Source organism: Heptranchias perlo, chromosome 1, assembly GCF_035084215.1.
Source record: "Heptranchias perlo isolate sHepPer1 chromosome 1, sHepPer1.hap1, whole genome shotgun sequence".
In the NCBI taxonomy this organism is placed as follows: domain Eukaryota; kingdom Metazoa; phylum Chordata; class Chondrichthyes; order Hexanchiformes; family Hexanchidae; genus Heptranchias; species Heptranchias perlo.
Window position 1 is genome coordinate 182,513,373 of NC_090325.1, and position 17,769 is coordinate 182,531,141.

The following is a 17,769-nucleotide window of genomic DNA, read 5'->3' on the forward strand; positions in this document are numbered from 1 at the left end:
ATGGGTGTTCTCGCCCAGCATAATTTCAGCAAAACCCCAGGAGAAATGGATAAATGGTCAATTTCAGCCGTTGATCCTCCAGGGGTTCTTAGGGCCTTGCACCGAAGTTACAGTGGGAGTCTCAGAAAACCCCTGTGGAATTTCAGGGCCATTCACTTTAAAAACTGTGCAAAATTAAGAACGTGTCTTCCTGGACTCCAACAGTATTCAGACTTTTATCAGTTCAATCGCCCAGCACAGTCACATCCCATTCCATCCGGTCCAGTGCTGCCCTGACCCAATCCTCCCTTAACACCCCAGTGCTTAAAGGTATATGTCCTAGTTCTGGGTGCTACATCTGCATAGAAATTGTGAGCCTCATGTTTCAACCAGCCCACCAAGAGATTAGTTAATGCACACATTAAATAATACTATTGTACATAACACTAGTCAGCAGCTCACTAATGAAATCAAGAGCTAGGATGAAGTTGGAGGCAGTAAGATGATCTGGGGATCAGAAAACATGAATAATCCCCAACTCTTACCTCATGCCTTTTTTGTAGCTTGTCTGAGCCTTTTGGTTATTCCTTGAAATTCCCTCATTATGCTACATTTAACAGACCATTTCGCTCTAATGCCCGCAAAGTGTAATGTAGGACAGATGTCAGGTTGCTGTGAAAACTAGGACAATTCCTTCAATCAAAGGCAATTACCTTGAACCGCTCCGAAACCCCGTCAGTGAAGCTGATGGTAAATTCAGCAATTTTTGGTGCTTGAAGCTTTCCTTTCTTTTGACTCGGCTGGTACTCTGCCCTTGTTTTAACTACAACCTACAAGGAAGAGAAAATAAATCAGCTTGGCACAGTTATGTATCCTACTAAGTAAGTACATAGCAGCTAAAATACCACACACACTTACCTTCTCCCACAGGAAGATGAAGCTATTTAACACAAGCAACAACCAGATCATACACGATGTCAATTTCACTACAGAAATCATAGAAAATTTATGGCACAGAAGGAAGCCATTCGGCCCATCATGTCTGCGCTGGCCGAAAATGAGCCACCCAGCCTAATCCCACTTTCCAGCACTTGGTCCGTAGCCATGTAGGTTACGGCACTTCAGGTGCACATCCAAGTACTTTTTAAATGAGTTGAAGGTTTCTGCCTGTACCACCCTTTCACGCAGTGAGTTCCAGACGCCCACCATCCTCTATATTGGAAATATATCGTCGTTCCTTCATCGTCGCTGGGTCAAAATCCTGGAGCTCCCTTCCTAACAGCACTGTGGGAGAACCTTCACCACATGGACTGCAGCGGTTCAAGAAGGCGGCTCACCACCACCTTCTCAAGGGCAATTAGGGATGGGCAATAAATGCCGGCCTTGCCAGCGACGCCCACATCCCATGAACGAATATTAAAAAAAATAAGCCATTTTGGGGTGGGACTTTCAAACAAGAATTCATAAAAATCCAAAGGTTTGTATTTGTCTTAGACACATCAATGGTATTCGCAATATTTATTTGGTGTACTGGTACCAATGTGCTATAGGAAAAATTACTCTTAAAACAATAGGCTTCTTGTACGATGCTTTTATTTCATTACCTTAAATTGCTCCTCACTACCAGCGCAAGTGACAGACCTGCAACCAACAGAACCTCACCCGAGTTATACAGCTCAAAACGGTCTCTCCAAGCACAACCCAAGGGAAGGACAAAATCTGTTAACTGTGCTGCTGGGTGTTTTCGGTTCAAGTGGACATGTTCTGAAAATGTCACCCACTCACATTTACACTTTAGTGAAATCCTAGTGACATCTCTGGTATTTCTCAACAAAAAAAATTGTCACCAGCCTTAAACCATCTTCCGTGTTGAGCAGTCATGTAAATCCAATCTCCACTCCAGACTGTGTTTGTGATCTGCACTGCTGTGGCACTAACCCAATAATTAACACAGGCAGTGTTCTCAGTCTCATGCTCAGTTAACCAGCTTAACTAAAAATCATCTTATAAAATACAGCAAATTACACTTTCAGGGGGTGCACCCCCTGGGCATCAAACGTCTCTTCTTCAGCATAATAGAAAATTGTCAAATCGGAAAATTAACTGTATTTTTGGATAGTAGAACACAATTAGGCCAGAAATTATTTTCAGGCCCTGGCACTTCTCCAACATAAGTGCCAGAGGGAGCCGGAAAATGTGGCACAACCCAGTTCTGCTTGGATTTCACCTCGTGGGGGTGAGGCTAGGAATTTCAGTAGGGGGAGATGGCCGGATCTTCCATCCATCCCACCATGTCAAGGGGCACGTTGGGGGGCATTCCTCACCTATGTCCATTCCGCCCTCATAAGGCCTCAGCAGAACACTCACCAGCTAAGAGCTGGCGTGAGTCCCATTGAGGCCTTTATAAAGTCCCAAACCTTTACCAGCAGGTCCCGCCCCCGATCCATGCAGTTGACACCCATCCCCAGTCAGGGTCTGAGCCTTTCTGTTTAGGTGAACTTAGGGTCCACTCCGCCACTCTTCCGCCAGAATAATGGCCCTACAGCAATTTCGGGGTCCTAGAGAGGAAAGCTTTTCGTTAATTAACCTTCTGTAAGATGTACAAAAAGGTAAGTCACAAGTACAGTAACTGTGAGAAGGTTTAGCAGATCACTGCTACATCAAACAAGGCTAGTGAAAGCCTAAAAAAAAGGAAAATGTAACAATGCAGCTTCTTAATGATGTTGATATTCTGCCCCATTTTACTTATAACCCACAAGGAAGAAGAATAACGGTGAGCATGGACTAATTATGCACTGACATGGTAAACCACCATTAAAATCCCATATGTTCCTGTACAACTTTCTGGTTCAGTTGATAATAACTGAAATTTAGTATATATTCCATTGCTCTTTTGTGGGTTTTCAGGCAAACCACTTGTCCAGAACAATGAAGACCAACTGTGGACATCAGGTGGCAATTTTATTCTGTTAAGATGGTTTCAGGTTTACTAATGATCAGTCACTTATTCATATTTGGAGGTTTATCCACCTTCTCAGTCTATTTGGGCAAGCTGGAGACGGTAAATCAACAGGCTCATTTCTCATCCAATCATTTTATTCAATGCCAGTCTGGTGGTTCCATGAATTACCGATTGAGTCTGTCACTTGCACTTCACCACTGATGTACCAATCTTTTGATTCACCTCTGGAAGAAAAAACTTTCAGAATACGTTCTGACAGTTTGATTGAAAATTCTCATCCATAACATTTGACCGAGGATGCTGCTGAATCATTTGAGCCTTCTCAATCTCAAGCACCTTGCAAATTTCCTAGAAGGCAGCTACCTTAGAATGTTTCTCCCTTTGTTGAAAGCTAATTTTCTCACAGCAACAGCTGCTATCATTTTTGCTGTCGGATCCTTGATGAGTGTACTTCCATCCATTAGTGAAACAATCCTGGTATATTACTGTGTCCATTATCAGTGAGAGGAACAAGGACTTCACTAGCAACAGTCTATCTTTCTGTTTTTACAAAATTCCTGTGGCTTTTCACATCTTCTATCCTCATCTTCATCATTCCATATTTTGCCCATGCCCAGAGCAGGTTGCCCATTGCCCAATTTCCAAATCTCTTACTACCTTTGTAGCTTTCGTTCTTGAGCCAGAGTCTTTGTGCTCAGCCACTGTGGCAAAAACAATAGAAGTCTCAGAAGTTTTAACCCAGTATGGTCAGCACAGTGTGGTTTCTAAAAGGTTCTTCAGATATCCTCATTCATTAACTGTCTTCAATTTGATCCCCTTATTGTTGTGACTTTGGAGTCTCGCTATCACCGATGTGTTATCTAGAATCTTATCAAGATTCCAGGTGTTGGCTAAGTTTCATTATGTGGCATTTCTTTTTCAAAATAATCTCTTTATTGGTGATATATTTTTGTGGTGACATTTGGTTCCATGTACAAGTTATGTGGAAGCAGCAGCTTATATATCACTTACAATTTCAATAATAAATAAAAAAAGATCCAAAATATTCATCCAAAAATAATTTTGTCTGTCAGGGTATTATTTCTGAGTCAGGTGTCTGTCTCTTCTCCTGCAGCACTTTATAGATATATCTCTCATTGCCATTAAACACAAGGTGCTTGAGTAGATAAGTGAGATCCATTTAATGAATTCTGGGCCTAACTTATTCTGTGCAGGAAGCAATGTTTCAGACTGTCAGATGTTCTTTCTATCATGAGAGAGAGTGCTAACGTAGACTCTAATCTTCACCCACTACATTGACTATTTTCAAGAGGTACCAGGTACACAAATGCTCCCATAGAAGAATTCAATCTGGTCTTAGTAGACTAATTTTGGTACTATGCATTTTGAGGTAAAGCGTACGATCTTGATTAATATCACATTTCGGGATTTTTGATGAATTATTTTTGTCTTCACAGAAAGGATTTGTGAATGAGTTATGTTTAAGTGCGTTTTACAAAGCAAAATGATTTTCCACATGTTTAAGAAGCCATAGGCTGATGCCACTAACACAAAGGCTTTCTTTGTTAATAGGCTAGGCATTAAAGATGCGTATTAAAGCTAGATAAGCCAGTTTGTCGAATGTCTATTTCAAACTGAGACAATGAGAGCCAATTGCCTCATTAAGCCAGGATGGGCCCTATTCATTTTGAGAGTAAGATATGGTTTCTTTAAACCTGCACCCCAACAGAGGAGAAGACGTACCATGTTTTATTGACAGGTCTACTGGCCAATCACTGAACATGGAAGAAGATAGAGGGACAACCTTCCTGCCTGCCGGTAACACAGAGAGAGAAGGGCAAAAGAAACACATGGGCAGTCAGTCCACCGGGTAGGTCTGGGGATGAAGCCTGGCCTAGGGAGGGAAAACTCACTCATTTCAAGACCAGAACTGAAGGCTGGCCATGAAAAGTTAAAATGAGCCCACTATATGGTGTATTTCTATTATTTTGCTTCTTCAAGGAAAGTTCTGCAGTTCGCTGAATCAAGGTGAGATTTGATTAGAACGGTTACTCTGTATGTTCACTTGCGGCCTTTAAAGCAACTTCACAATTTGTACTTGGCTTCACTTCACTAGTCTGCCTTCAGAAAGATTGGAGGAGTGCATAGGGCATATGTCAACCACATGACATTCAGTTCAGATCACCAGACAGTGCTACTGTTACACCCCTGGGTTATGCTATTGTAAAATTAGATATTGCTGAATGTAAGGCACTCGGACCGCTTACAGGTGTGGCTAACACCACTGTACCTGAGAGAATATCTACGGCAAACCCAAGATGTGTAACGGCTGAGATGTTGACGTTGCAGTTTAATTAACATGAGCCTACAGGAATCACATTGGAGGTAATTTTAACCTAACTCGCCTGGCGGGAAACACACAGGATCGTGTGGAACGATGATTTTATTACTCTCCACTGACTTCAATGTACAGTAAAATCGGACAGCCATTGACAAAATTGCCCCCATTGTGTCAAATCTTCAACTTGCTTATGAAAAAGAGATAGTGACACTCTCTGCCATCTGGCTTATCTCCTCATGTTTACAGCATTTTGTATAAGTAAGTTACATTAGTCATCATACCCTGGTGATCAATTCCTTTCTGTGTCACGCTAGTTACTGTAACACTGAGGAACTGTTTTGGTTCATGCAACTGTCCCAGTGCTGTGATTTTTCATTTTAGCATGTTCTGCTTTGTTAGAGATGGTTTTCTTTTGATGCTGCAAATATTTTTCCGCTCAACAATCCCTTTGTTCTCTCCAATAGCAAGACTGGAGACGTCACTAGTTAGATTTCTGAATATTTACCCCTCCGGTTGCCATTTCCAATTAGTATTATCATGTGATGGTTTACTGGCGTCACAGGCCTCTTGTCCATCTCTGTCAGCTGCTTAGCTGTGATTACAGCCAACATACAATGATTGGATGGTTTAAATTACTTCCAGTGGCAAGGTATAAAGTAGTTCTAAATATTGAACGTTAGGAGCTCAGCAGTAAGACCCAGTGTATTTATGTCCTGAAAACCAAATATAAGGTATAAGTTAATCTACACTAACACAGATACTAATATTTCTTCCAATACAAGTAAACAATAGCCAGGCTTTTCTGCTCCAGCAGAATCCTGGCATAAACTAGGGCCCATAGCTCCACTACTGACCCCAGCCATGTTTCCCTATTGGGGAGCCCATCTTGTGGGGGGGCGGGGGGTAGCAAATGGCTGAGAAAAGCCTCAAGCACCGGCCAAAGCATACCATGGCCAATGGTCTCTGCAGCTGATGAGAAAGAAGTTTTTTTTTCTTTTAAAATCACACCTTAACCAATGCAACCGATTTCCCTGTGTTTAATGTCCAGCATTGGTATGTTGCAAATGACAGAAAAATCAGCATATGACATATTTGTATCATTTTCAAATCTTTTGAATTTTCCCACCCATATTGGGGCAGATGTATTCTACATCCTGGCTGAATGGCCCAGAAGTGGCAAGCTGCTGGGAACCCATCCATGCCTGCTGGCGCTGTGTCGGGGAGCTGGCGTAACTCCAGCAGAAAATCCACCCCAGCCAATACCTTAAAGCACACAATACTGAGTAAGCTCAATAACTATATAAAAATGGCAAAACCGCAAAGTCAAGTAGAAGTAGTTTATTTTTTTAAAAATCAATGGTTAAGAAAAAAAGTGATAATAGGTGAATTTCATGATACAGATTTTGGCTATAGGTTTCAAACTTGATACCACCAGATAATGCTAATGAAAACGGCCAAACCAAACCACTGAAATGACACTTTAAATGTTGTAGGTCTTTGTTCGCTTTCTGGTTATGGGTTTCAACTTCCGCACTGCAAGTGCTAGGAGGGATTTATGGCAGGGGAAGAAAGGACATAACAATTCTCTTCGAGAGTCCAGTTCATTTTTTGCATCTTCTAGTAGCTCTTTACTAACCCTTACTCTCAAGAAATTTCAACTAAAAGTTGTATGGGTATCAATAAGAATATAAGAAAACATGTAATAAGAAAAGCCATATGGGCTTGAAAAGGCCATTTCTCTCACAGATCACTCCATCCAACCTATTTAATATCCTGAAGAGCTTCTGTAAAGTTTCTCCCTGCTCTTCACCACAAAAGGTAAACAAAATTCCTTGAAGTATTTGATCAGCTGGAGTATTGTGTCCAATTCTGGGCACCACACTTTAGGGAGGATGTCATAGCCTTAGAGAGGGTGCAAAGGAGATTTATTAGAATGGTACCAGGGATGCGGGACTTCAATTACGTGGAGAGACTAGAGAGGCTGGGGTTGTTCTCCTTAGAGCAGAGAAGGTTAAAGGGAGATTTAAAATCACAATTTGATAGAGTAAATAAGGAGAAATTGTTTCCACTGGTGGAAGGGTCAGTAACTAAAGGATACAGTTTTATGGTAATTGGCAAAAGAACCAGAGGTGAGATAAGGAGAATTTTTCGACGCAGCGAGTTATTATGATCTGGAACTGCCTGAAAGGGTGGTGGAAGCAGATTCAATAATAACTTTCAAAGAGAATTGAATAAATGCTTGAAGGGGAAAAATTTGCAGAGCTACGGGGCAAGAGCAGGGTAGTGGGACTAATTGGATAGCTCTTTCGAAGAGCCAGCACAGGCACGATAGGGCGAATGGCCTCCTTCTGTGCTGTATCATTCTATGATTCTATTATTTCCATCTATATAATTACCATTCAAATCTTCAATCCTGATATTCATCCAGTTCTTTTTTAAGTGTTCATTACTAAGGCATTTATTGCCATATCTAGAAGTCTATTCCATACATCCATTACTTGGTGGGAAAAAATACAATCTCCAGTCTTGCTTGAAAATTGTTAAATTTATATCTATACCCTGTAGTTCTATTTTTATAGTCCAAATTAAATAACTTACTTCTATTGGCATTACCTATTCCCCTCGGCTTTTTAAAAGCATGGATTATATCTCCACTAAATCTTTTCTTCTCCAGTGAAAACAAGTGCAGATCTGTGAGTTTCTCTTCATAACTTAGAGCCCTAAGTACTGGAATAATCCTTGACTTTCTTCCCTGAACCTACTTCAAAGTCATCTTCAAGGTAGGACATCCAAATATTTCAAATGTTGGCTGTCAAGTGGTTTATAAAACACTAGAACAGCCTGCTTTGAATTGTAATTGAAACGTACCCCAGAATAATAGCTTTATTGCTAACAGCTTGGAAATTCCACAGGGGGTAAACCTGTTCTACTGTCGTAACTTCGGTGGGTGACCTGAGGAGCCCCCTGACAAATGGCGTAAGCTGCTGTTTTCAGCCATTTCTTGGGGGGGTGGGGGGGTGGGAGGGGGGGTTCTGCCACGAGGAAGAAATGGTGCTACAATGAAATCAGCCCTCTTGTAAAGGGCGCCAATTTCTTCAAACTTCTGCCAGTCACACCGGCTTACCCACCCCCCACTCCCACCCGTGCTCTCCCCGAGCAACTTTTCCCTCCCCTCGTGTGCACCCATATTACGGGTGCCTGCCAGAATTAGTAAAATTAGCTGATCCCAGCTGGAGTCCGAAGTGGTGATCAGCCACAAATCCACATTCCCACTCTGCTGCCCTTAAGAGAGTGGGGACGAGGAATTTCGGTTTCAATATTTTGAACTGTTTCGGAGTTTATTTATTAGCCGGTACTTTTGAAAGCAAGGGGTTTTTATCTGGGGCGTTTGAAGGCAGTCAATCTGGGACTTTCAAAGAGTATTAGCAAAGACTGATAACTTCTATAGTTGGTAAGAAAAGGAAAAAAGAATCACTACATGAGAAGATTTAATACAGAATTGGAAGCTATCCATTAATTTCCACTAAATGAGGAGTTAGCAAAGTTTAACAACTACTATGAAAATATATTTTGGCGTTCTGCCTTTTATTCAGTTGTTCGTTAAATTCATTGGGCAATTAAACCCTAAAACAAGGTCCAGTCTAGTGTCATTCTGCCACTTCTCAAAGATGAAGAGAACCCTGTGGAAGCCCGGGATAGAACCAGAACCCAAAGAATGTAGGTCAGCAAGGACAGAGGTGAATGGGACTTGGTGCAGGATGGAATACAGACAGCAGAAGTTTCAATGAACTAAAGTACATGCCATACACAAGATTCTTAATAATCTATAGATAAATGTTATAAGTACCACCAGTCTTCAGATTTGGTTTACAAATATTATGAACAGAAAGGGACTTAGAATAGACTTTAATAGAACTCCACTCGTTACTACCAAAGTTACTTCCATTTATCATCATCCTCTGCTTGCTATTATTAGGCCAGTTTTAAAACCAATCCGCTAATTTGCCATTAGCTCCATGAGCCTTAAGCCTCTTTAGAAATTTACAAAGTGTCTTGTCAAAAACCAAAAAAGTGCTACCATATTGAACAGAGAGATCACGGCATAGTCCTTTCTAGCCAGGATGATCTGGGTTTCGGACAGCTCCTAAATTCAGCATTAATGTTGTTGAGAGGAAGGGGAGTCAAATAACATTAGTTTTCTCTTCCCCCAAGATGGAATCTCTCTTTCTCTCCCTTTTACTGAAATGGCTGAGAAATGTCTAAATTCCCCCATCATACCTCAAGTGACAGACAGCCTACAACTTGGCCACACAATAATCCAGTTGCATTTCTCAAATGCACCCAATTTTTACACATGATAATATTCCTACAGGGATATTATTGTAAAACATTCCAAATCAATGATAGTTAACAGATGCAAGTGCCTGCCATTTCATTACAAGAGCTGTTACCTGCTCTGTTTTTCTAACCCAATGGCAGACACTTCCACTATTCATACACATATAGTCCTTCTGTAAAGAATTACAAAACAATGAAATATTTATTTCTTAAACTTTTAATTTTAAACACTCATCATAGCACTGCCTCATTTAGCTAGAGGGAGCAAGATGATCTGGCCAAGGACTGTTCCATAATCTCAGTGGCCTCTGTGAAATAGCAAGACTGTCTCACAATCTTGTCCTGGGGATGAAACCCACTATTGTCTGGTAAGAAAAAAGGTGGCCTATCACCAGTGCTACTGGCAAATCAAAATGTTATTTTCAATTACAAGATAGACAGACAAAAACACTTAATTTCCTCTGTGTGCTGTTTTAATGCACTGGTTAATGCATCTGCATTCCTATCTGCGCTATTTTAACAGTCATTAACAATTTATTTTAAAATGAGTTAATGACGGTGCTAAAAGGAGCACTGACAGGAATTTAAGGTGAATGTGTTAAGCAGTGCACTCAAAATAGCACACAGGAGAAAACGACCTCCCCCCAGTCTAGAACCGAACCTAGAATAGATGACTGATGAGCAGTAATTCATGGAAGAATAACTCAGTCTTGGTGCTAGCTTCATCACTCGCAAATAGCTAGGCATCACCCCCTGGGCCTTCTGATATTATAACCCACTCCCACCTGTGGACCATCCATTATTTCTCTTCCAAATAACTAGCTTAAGTTAAAGAAACTGATTCCTGTTCAATAGGATTTAAGTATTCCCCGGTTAAAGAAGTTGAACTGTTCTCTGGCCTGAGATTATCAGGTTAAAATAAAAACTCCCAGTCACAATAATGGTCAAAGACTGACAGTACATGTTGGTCAGATGAGGGATAAAAATATTGAATTTGATCGGAAAACATTTATTTTCTCCATCGCCTGCTTTGTGAATAATAACAACAGGTACCAACGGCAACATAGCCTACAGTAGTTACTGATTTCATTACACATTTAAGCTACAGTCACAATTAGATTGAGCGCAAGAGACACACTTGGGATCAGTGGCCAACCGAAGAGTAAGTTTCTGTCTGAAGTAGTGCTGTCAATTTTTTTCAACAAAGCACCAATCCCAAGATGAATGATTGCTTTATGCTATATGTTGAGAATAGTGCTGAAAGCACACAGGCCTGAGAGTAATTTTTCCTCCTGTTTCATGCAAAATTAGTATTGTGGAAACAAGACAGATCTGCACAGTAACACAGGTCTTCAGTTTCTTCCTCCTTTTCTCACTAATGTTCTCTTCTCCTGCCTCCCTGAAGGCATTGACTCCTTGCTGGGTTCAGTTCCTCGGCCACTGGCATGTTATCTAGGTGCAATTCTTCATGTCTAAGCCTAGATAGTGTGTGTGTCAGCAGGCTATTTGCATCACAGTCAAGCCTCATGCTGCCCTTGTCCAATATCCACACGTGCATTTAGGAACATAGGAACAGGAGAAGGCCATTCAGCCCCTCGAGCCTCTTCCGCCATTCAATTAGATCATGGCTGACCTATATCTTGACTCCATCTACTGCATTGGTTCCGTAACCCTTAATACCCTTGCCTAACAAAAATCCATCAAGCTCAGTTTTGAAATTTTCAATTGACCTAGCCTCAACAGCTTTTTGGGAGAAGAGAAAGTTCCAGATTTCCACTAACCTTTGTGTGAAGAAGTGCTTCCTGACATCACCCTTGAACTTTCAATAAGTTCAATTTCCAATAAGGATCATTGGTCAGCAACCTGGATTAGGATCTCTTGCCAATTTTTCCCTCCCTAACTCAGGAGCATTGAGTGCAATTATAGGAAGCCCACTGCTGCTGCAGCTAAATCCAGCACAGCTTTGTCCTAACATAGGAGGAAAAAGTATTCTCAGATCAGTGGGTTTTCAGCACTATTCTCAACACGTTGCATAAAAGCAATCATTCAACTTGGAATTGGTCATTTGTTGAAATAAAAACTGACAGACTTTCCTGGTCTTAACTAGTTGAGCCTTCAGATAAGCTCAGGAATATGAGTCTGATGTTAAATGATGCAGCCCACAGTGCTGTGCCTGACTTAGATTTATATTGGACAAGGCTCTCAGATTGTCAGAGACAAGCAGAACCAATTTATTTATCTATCTACATATACATATGTAAAAGACTTGTATCTAGCATGTCCACAACACTTCTAACATCCTACTCCAGACATCACACCATCAACATCACAATCAAAGCAGAAAGAAAGCTAGTTTATTTTATCATGTACTATTCTGATGTGGAACCAGAAACTTACAAGCAGTTACTATTGCCACTTACTGACTTCAGCAGTATAATGTAATAAACTGGATAGCCAGGTGGTGAAGGATGGAATACTAGAGCCTGGTCTTCAGTTGCTTCCAAGCCTTTATTCGCAGAGATCTACATTACACCCAAACCACACCCTAGATCAGCTCACTTATAAATGGATACAAGAGAGCTCCCAATTGATATGCACCACTTGAAAACAATTAACGCTAATTGATATAAATCACATGGATACAATTAACATGTAGAACCAGTTACATGTTCTGAATTTGTCTATTTAGCCCACTTGCCACAGGGACCACTTGAGCAGCGGCCTGAAAGGGAAGGGCAGAGCAGCAGTTAACATTACATCTGTACTCCAGATCCCAGACCAACCATAAGCAACCATAGGATATCCAATATTGTTAAGAATAAGCATGGAGACTCTACATGAAAATGGCCAGGTTCGTGAAGAACTGAGTTTTATAGAAACCAAAGTAGCAATGTTGTACTTCTACAACAAAAAGAATAATAATTTGCATTTATATGGCGCCTTCGCAGGAGCATAATCAGACAAAAAAAAATGACACCGAGCCAAAGAAGGAAACATTAGGACAGGTGACCAAAAGCTTGGTCAAAGAGGTAGGTTTTAAGGAGTCTCTTAAAAAGAGGGAGAGGTGGAGAGCTTTAGGGAGGGAATTCCAGAGCACAGGGCCTAGACAGCTGAAGGCACTGCCGCTAAGGGTGGGGTGAAGGAAGTCGGGGGATGCACAAGAGGCCAGATTTGGAGGAACACAGAGCTCTCGGTGGGTTGTAGGGCTGGAGGAGGTTACAGAGATAGGGAGGAGTGAGGCCATGGTGGGATTTGAACACGAGGATGACAAATTTAAAATTAAGGTATTCGAGGTCCAGGAGCCAATGTTGGTCAGCGAGCACAAGGGTGAAGGGTGAATGGGACATGGTGCGAGTTAGGAACAGTGTAAGAGACAAGAAATAATATAACTGAAAAGGAAGAATGTTTTCCACGCATAACAGCAAGGCAGTAGAATTATAGGCACATGAGGAAATTTACAAATTTGTGCTTCATGTGGAGCTTTGCCTGCACATTGGAATTAGGACATGCGTCACTCACGATTTCCTGTCCATTAAAATAGATGGAGAGTGCCTATCTGAGTTCCTGATATGCCCTCTCCATACCAAATGCAAATTGTCCTAATGTTCCATATTTTCACAAATGTCGTTCTAAAGCACTCAGTAAAATAAGTCTAGCTTGAAAACAATCCACCTTTAATTCTCTTCAGCGACTGAGACTATGTTAAAATTTGTCAAATCCATTTCCCTTTGGAGGAGTCAGTCAACCATGTGGATATAACTAGAATCACAGGCACCACTCTGACAGCAGGCTGAAGTCCTAGCCAAACCACAGTGCTGACTGACATTCCTAAAAAAATAAACAAATACCACAATTTTTACATTGTTATAGCGCACCGATTACAAAGAGAATGAAAAGTGATTTTTCTCAAGTCTGACTGGAAAGCACATTAGAATTATTTTATCGATATTAGCTTTGTTTTCCATTTCTTACTAGCCGATTGTGGTATGAGCACAGGTGGTCTGGGGTCTAACGCACAGTTGTAACTATTAGCTGCTAATATGGAGCTGTGGTGAACTTGGCCTGAATCTTTTATGGCCACTGCTTAAGTACTACCCCCCCCATCCCCCGGGAAGACTCTGAGGTCAATTAGCAGCTAATTGCTGTTGCACATTGCTCTAGATTGGCAGCTACTTGGCTCATCTCCTTCAGGAGAGGCCGGATTATTTCAATGACTGTCTTTCTTCCTATTTTTGTATTTTGTTTCAAATTGTTCAGTTGTGATTTGTTAATGTCTTATGCAAAATGTAATGTCTGGAGTGTCTTGTCTGAAGTGCGCCAGGAACATTAAACACGAGAAATAAAGATATATACTACTGGCTCTCCCATGGCCTATCTCATGGTAAATCAGATAATATCTGTTCTATAAGAACAGCAGTATTGTTATACCATATAATGCAGAAAGTAATACACTCACATTTCAGGACTTTCATGGATTTTTTGGTTTTAAGGTGAAGCTGTGTTACTTTAAGGCCAGAGAGTCTAACTACTATTAAGTAAACATGGGATGAGTCATACAGACATCAAATTTGAGGCTATGGACATTCAGATTCCTGTATTTTGTATTCCTGGAGAGTTCCTTTGATTCCTCATACTATTTTTTTGATGCGTGATACAGAAATTTGAGTGGTATACTTGAACTGTGATAGGCATAAGGTTTTTATATTATGCACACTGGATAAATTATTCAAAAGGGAACCCAGCTGATCTATTTCCCCCCTCCCCCTTGACACTACCATTTTTCTGCCTTGATCGTGCAGCAGCTGAAGATGAGAGCATGGGCAGATGGCATGATCCCAGTCCTCTGCCAATGCGACTCTGGATCTGTCACATGAATGACAGGGTATTGATTTGGGGATGCCTCACGGATTTATCCCTCCATCTCTGTGGAGATGCAAATGCCCCCAGCTAAGATTGGGAGCGCACCAAAGTAGCGCAAATCAAACCTGGGATCCCCACTCCAAGGCTGCAAATATCTGTATGGCAGCTGAAACTGCAAAACATGAGCATTCATCATCATTTGAACAATCCCAAGAACTTGAAAGCTCGTTAATGAAATGTACAGTTTCCCTAAAGCCACATCTATCTACTACTTTCAACAATATAGTTAGAATTCTCACAAAATACTCTGCATCTAGCTAGCTATACATGTATGATAAGTAACCCACTTCAACTATGCATGAGTTAGTTAGAAAATTTATTACAACTAGCTGATCTCCCATGACATTGCTCATAAGTAGTCCGAAGTAGTTGTGTTTTTACCTGATAACCTGGCATGTCTCTTTAAGGCCACTGCTCAAGTACTCCATGTAATGAATTAGTCTAAATAGACCAATTAGAAGCTCATGATGATTTTTTTTGAAGGTTCTGTAAGTTGCCAGCTGGTTGGTTTCTCTCCTTGGGAACAAGTCAGAGTGTCTCAAGGTCAGAAAAACCAGCAGGAAATGAATCAGCTTGTCTTCACTTTTTATATACTTCTTTTTTTTAAAAAAATATTGTTCAGTTGTGATTTGTTGTTGCCTAATATAAAGTGTGACTCTGGAGTGTGATGGATGGTCTCAAAACTTTTATATAGATGGACAGTTTATAGGATTAGGATCCACAATATAAACTATGTCATTCAACCAAAGCCGTAATGCTCAAGACTCTAGCCCACATCTGTGGCATTAACAGAACACATATCCCATACCCCTCCCAATTGTTTTCAGCCCAAAATAGTAATGCCAGAATGAAAGGAGCAATTCACAAGCACTCTGATTGAAATGAGTCAAAAAAAGGTTAATACAGTGAAAATAACACATGGCTGTTCCACCTCTTATCCTTCCCAGTGCTGAAAACAGCATTGCTTAGCATCTAACAAACATTAATGGAAAAAGAAAATGTTCGGCAAGATCTGACACTTTAGGCTAGTGATGATCTGTGAAACATAAAATCCTCTGTCTTTAAAACCCAATCCAGAGTCTTGGTCTCCTTCCTTACCTTTCTGATGAAGGGTCTACACCCAAATTATTAACCCGTCTTTACAGATGCTGACCATCCTGCTGAGCACTGTATTTTCAGCAGTCTGTGCCTTTACCTCCTTTACACTTACCTTGTCAGGAGCTGGGAACTGGAGCTGGTTGACATCCAGTGGTGTGATGAGGGGAATGGTGTCAAAACCATCTTCGGTGCCCGCAGCCTTCCCATTGCTCTTGTCAGTCAGATTGTTTCCTAACTTCACCATGGCTGCAGAGGACGGGCGATCGCTGAGGGGGGCTTCTTTTTTTTTTGCAGAGCTGAAAATCAATGGAGCAGATGGGGGCTTTAGAGAAGCAGGTCGGGAATCAGCAACCTCCTGTCCGAATTCAGTACCATCACAATACTCAGGAGACCCACATTATAAATGCCGATGTGTTATTTTTTTGTGCTTTTTCAGCTACACTGTTAGGTTATTCGAACGAAATGTGCTAATGGCGAGGTTAATCATGTCATTTTCAAACCCGTCCCATTTCCCTCGGTAACCAGAGCACAAGCACTTTGTTCGGACAAACCCCCCAGCAATTCCTGCATAAAATCAGGAGATTCATTTGACGCACTGAAAAATTGTAGAATTGCGCACAAACAACAAGCACTGAACTGTTCAAATCTGATTCACATTTATTTTTTTTTCATTTAAAAAAAACGATTTACACAACCTGTGCGTCACCGTTTCAGGACACATGCAATGCAAGTGGGAAAATGCACGAAATGTCAAATGCTTTTCGTATCCTGCCCTTCAAAATAATTCAAATGAATTTTTTTCCAATTAAAAAAAAAATCAAACGTTATAATTACATTTGTTGTGGACAGAATAAGACACCAGATCAAAAATCACACACAACAATGCCGCTTTCCCCAATATCAGGGGAGCATCTAATCTGTGTCGAGGTGGAGCGCGATTCACATCATTCGCTTCACAACAACCAGGTTTGCAAACTCCCTTCCATCTCCTGTAATTATATACTGAATAAACTGAAATGAAAGACCTGTCTTACCTGATAGATTGGAGTTATTTTTTTTTTATTGTCTTCTTTGAGAAAACGTCGCCCTCCTCAGACTGAAAAATGGCGGAAAAAAAGCGAGCCCAAGGAGCGTTACATCGGATGCAGTAAAGTCATTGATCGAGTTTGGAGAATGTTTTCATTTTCAAGCCTCGTCTGTGGTGACGCAGCCGCGGTATCGGGTCTGGAAACAGCAGGAGATTTCACCTTAAAGGGACACCAGACCATCTTCCTGCTGCATCCAGACTGCATCAGAATACAAAAAAAAAATAAGTGCAGTTTTTGTTTTGAAAAGCCTTGGTTTTCCCTTTAAGGATGTTTAGTTTTAACATAGACTATTAATAGACCATCTTGCGTGTAAGTACTGAAATGTGCAATGATCATGGTATCAAAATATCATAGTAGGTACAGCACAGGAGGAGGCCATTTGGTCCATTGTGCCTGTGCCCGCTATCTGAAAGAGCTATAGTCGCATTCCCCAGCTCTTTCCCCATTCCCCTGTAAATGATTTCCCTTCAAGTATTTATCTAATTCCCTTTTGAAAGTTACCATTGAATCTGCTTTCAGGCAGCACATTCCAGATCATTACAACTCGCTGCATCGAAAAATCTTTCCTTATGTCGCCTCGGGCTCGTTTGCTGATCATCTTAAATCTGTGTCCCCTGGTTACCGACCCTTCTGCCACTGGAAACAATTTCTCCTTATTTACTCTATCAATACCATTCATGATTTTGAACACCGCTATCATATCTCCCCTTAACCTTCTCTGTTCTAAGGAGAACAACCCCAACTCCTCCGGTCTCTCCACATAACTGAAGTCCCTATTCCTGGTACCATTCCAGTAAATCTCTTCTGCACCCTCTCTAAGGACTTGACATCCTTCCTAAAATGTGGTGCCCAGAGTTGAACACAATACTCCAGCTGAGGCCTAACCGGTGTTTTATAAAGGTTTAGCATAAATTTGTTGCTTTTGTACTCTATGCCTCTATTAATAAAGCCCAGGATCCCATATGTTTTTTTGACAGCCTTCTCAACTTGTCCTGCGACCTTGAAAGATTTGTGCATGAGCACCCCCAGGTCTCTCTGTTCCT

At 41.1% G+C, this 17,769-nt stretch overlaps 1 protein-coding gene across 1 annotated transcript in view; it reads right to left on the reverse strand.

Annotated features, from left to right (window-relative positions):
* Positions 1 to 16,790, reverse strand: part of LOC137328590 (neuronal vesicle trafficking-associated protein 1-like) — a 56,956-nt gene extending 40,166 nt beyond the window's left edge. The window contains exons 1-3 of the mRNA XM_067994349.1: positions 16,673 to 16,790; positions 15,751 to 15,934; positions 693 to 809 (exon numbers count right to left, since the gene is read on the reverse strand). Of these exons, the coding sequence (XP_067850450.1) occupies positions 693 to 809; positions 15,751 to 15,882 (249 nt within the window). The 5' untranslated portion in view covers positions 15,883 to 15,934; positions 16,673 to 16,790. The remainder of the gene's footprint in view (positions 1 to 692; positions 810 to 15,750; positions 15,935 to 16,672) is intronic.
* Positions 16,791 to 17,769: the final 979 nt, after the last annotated feature.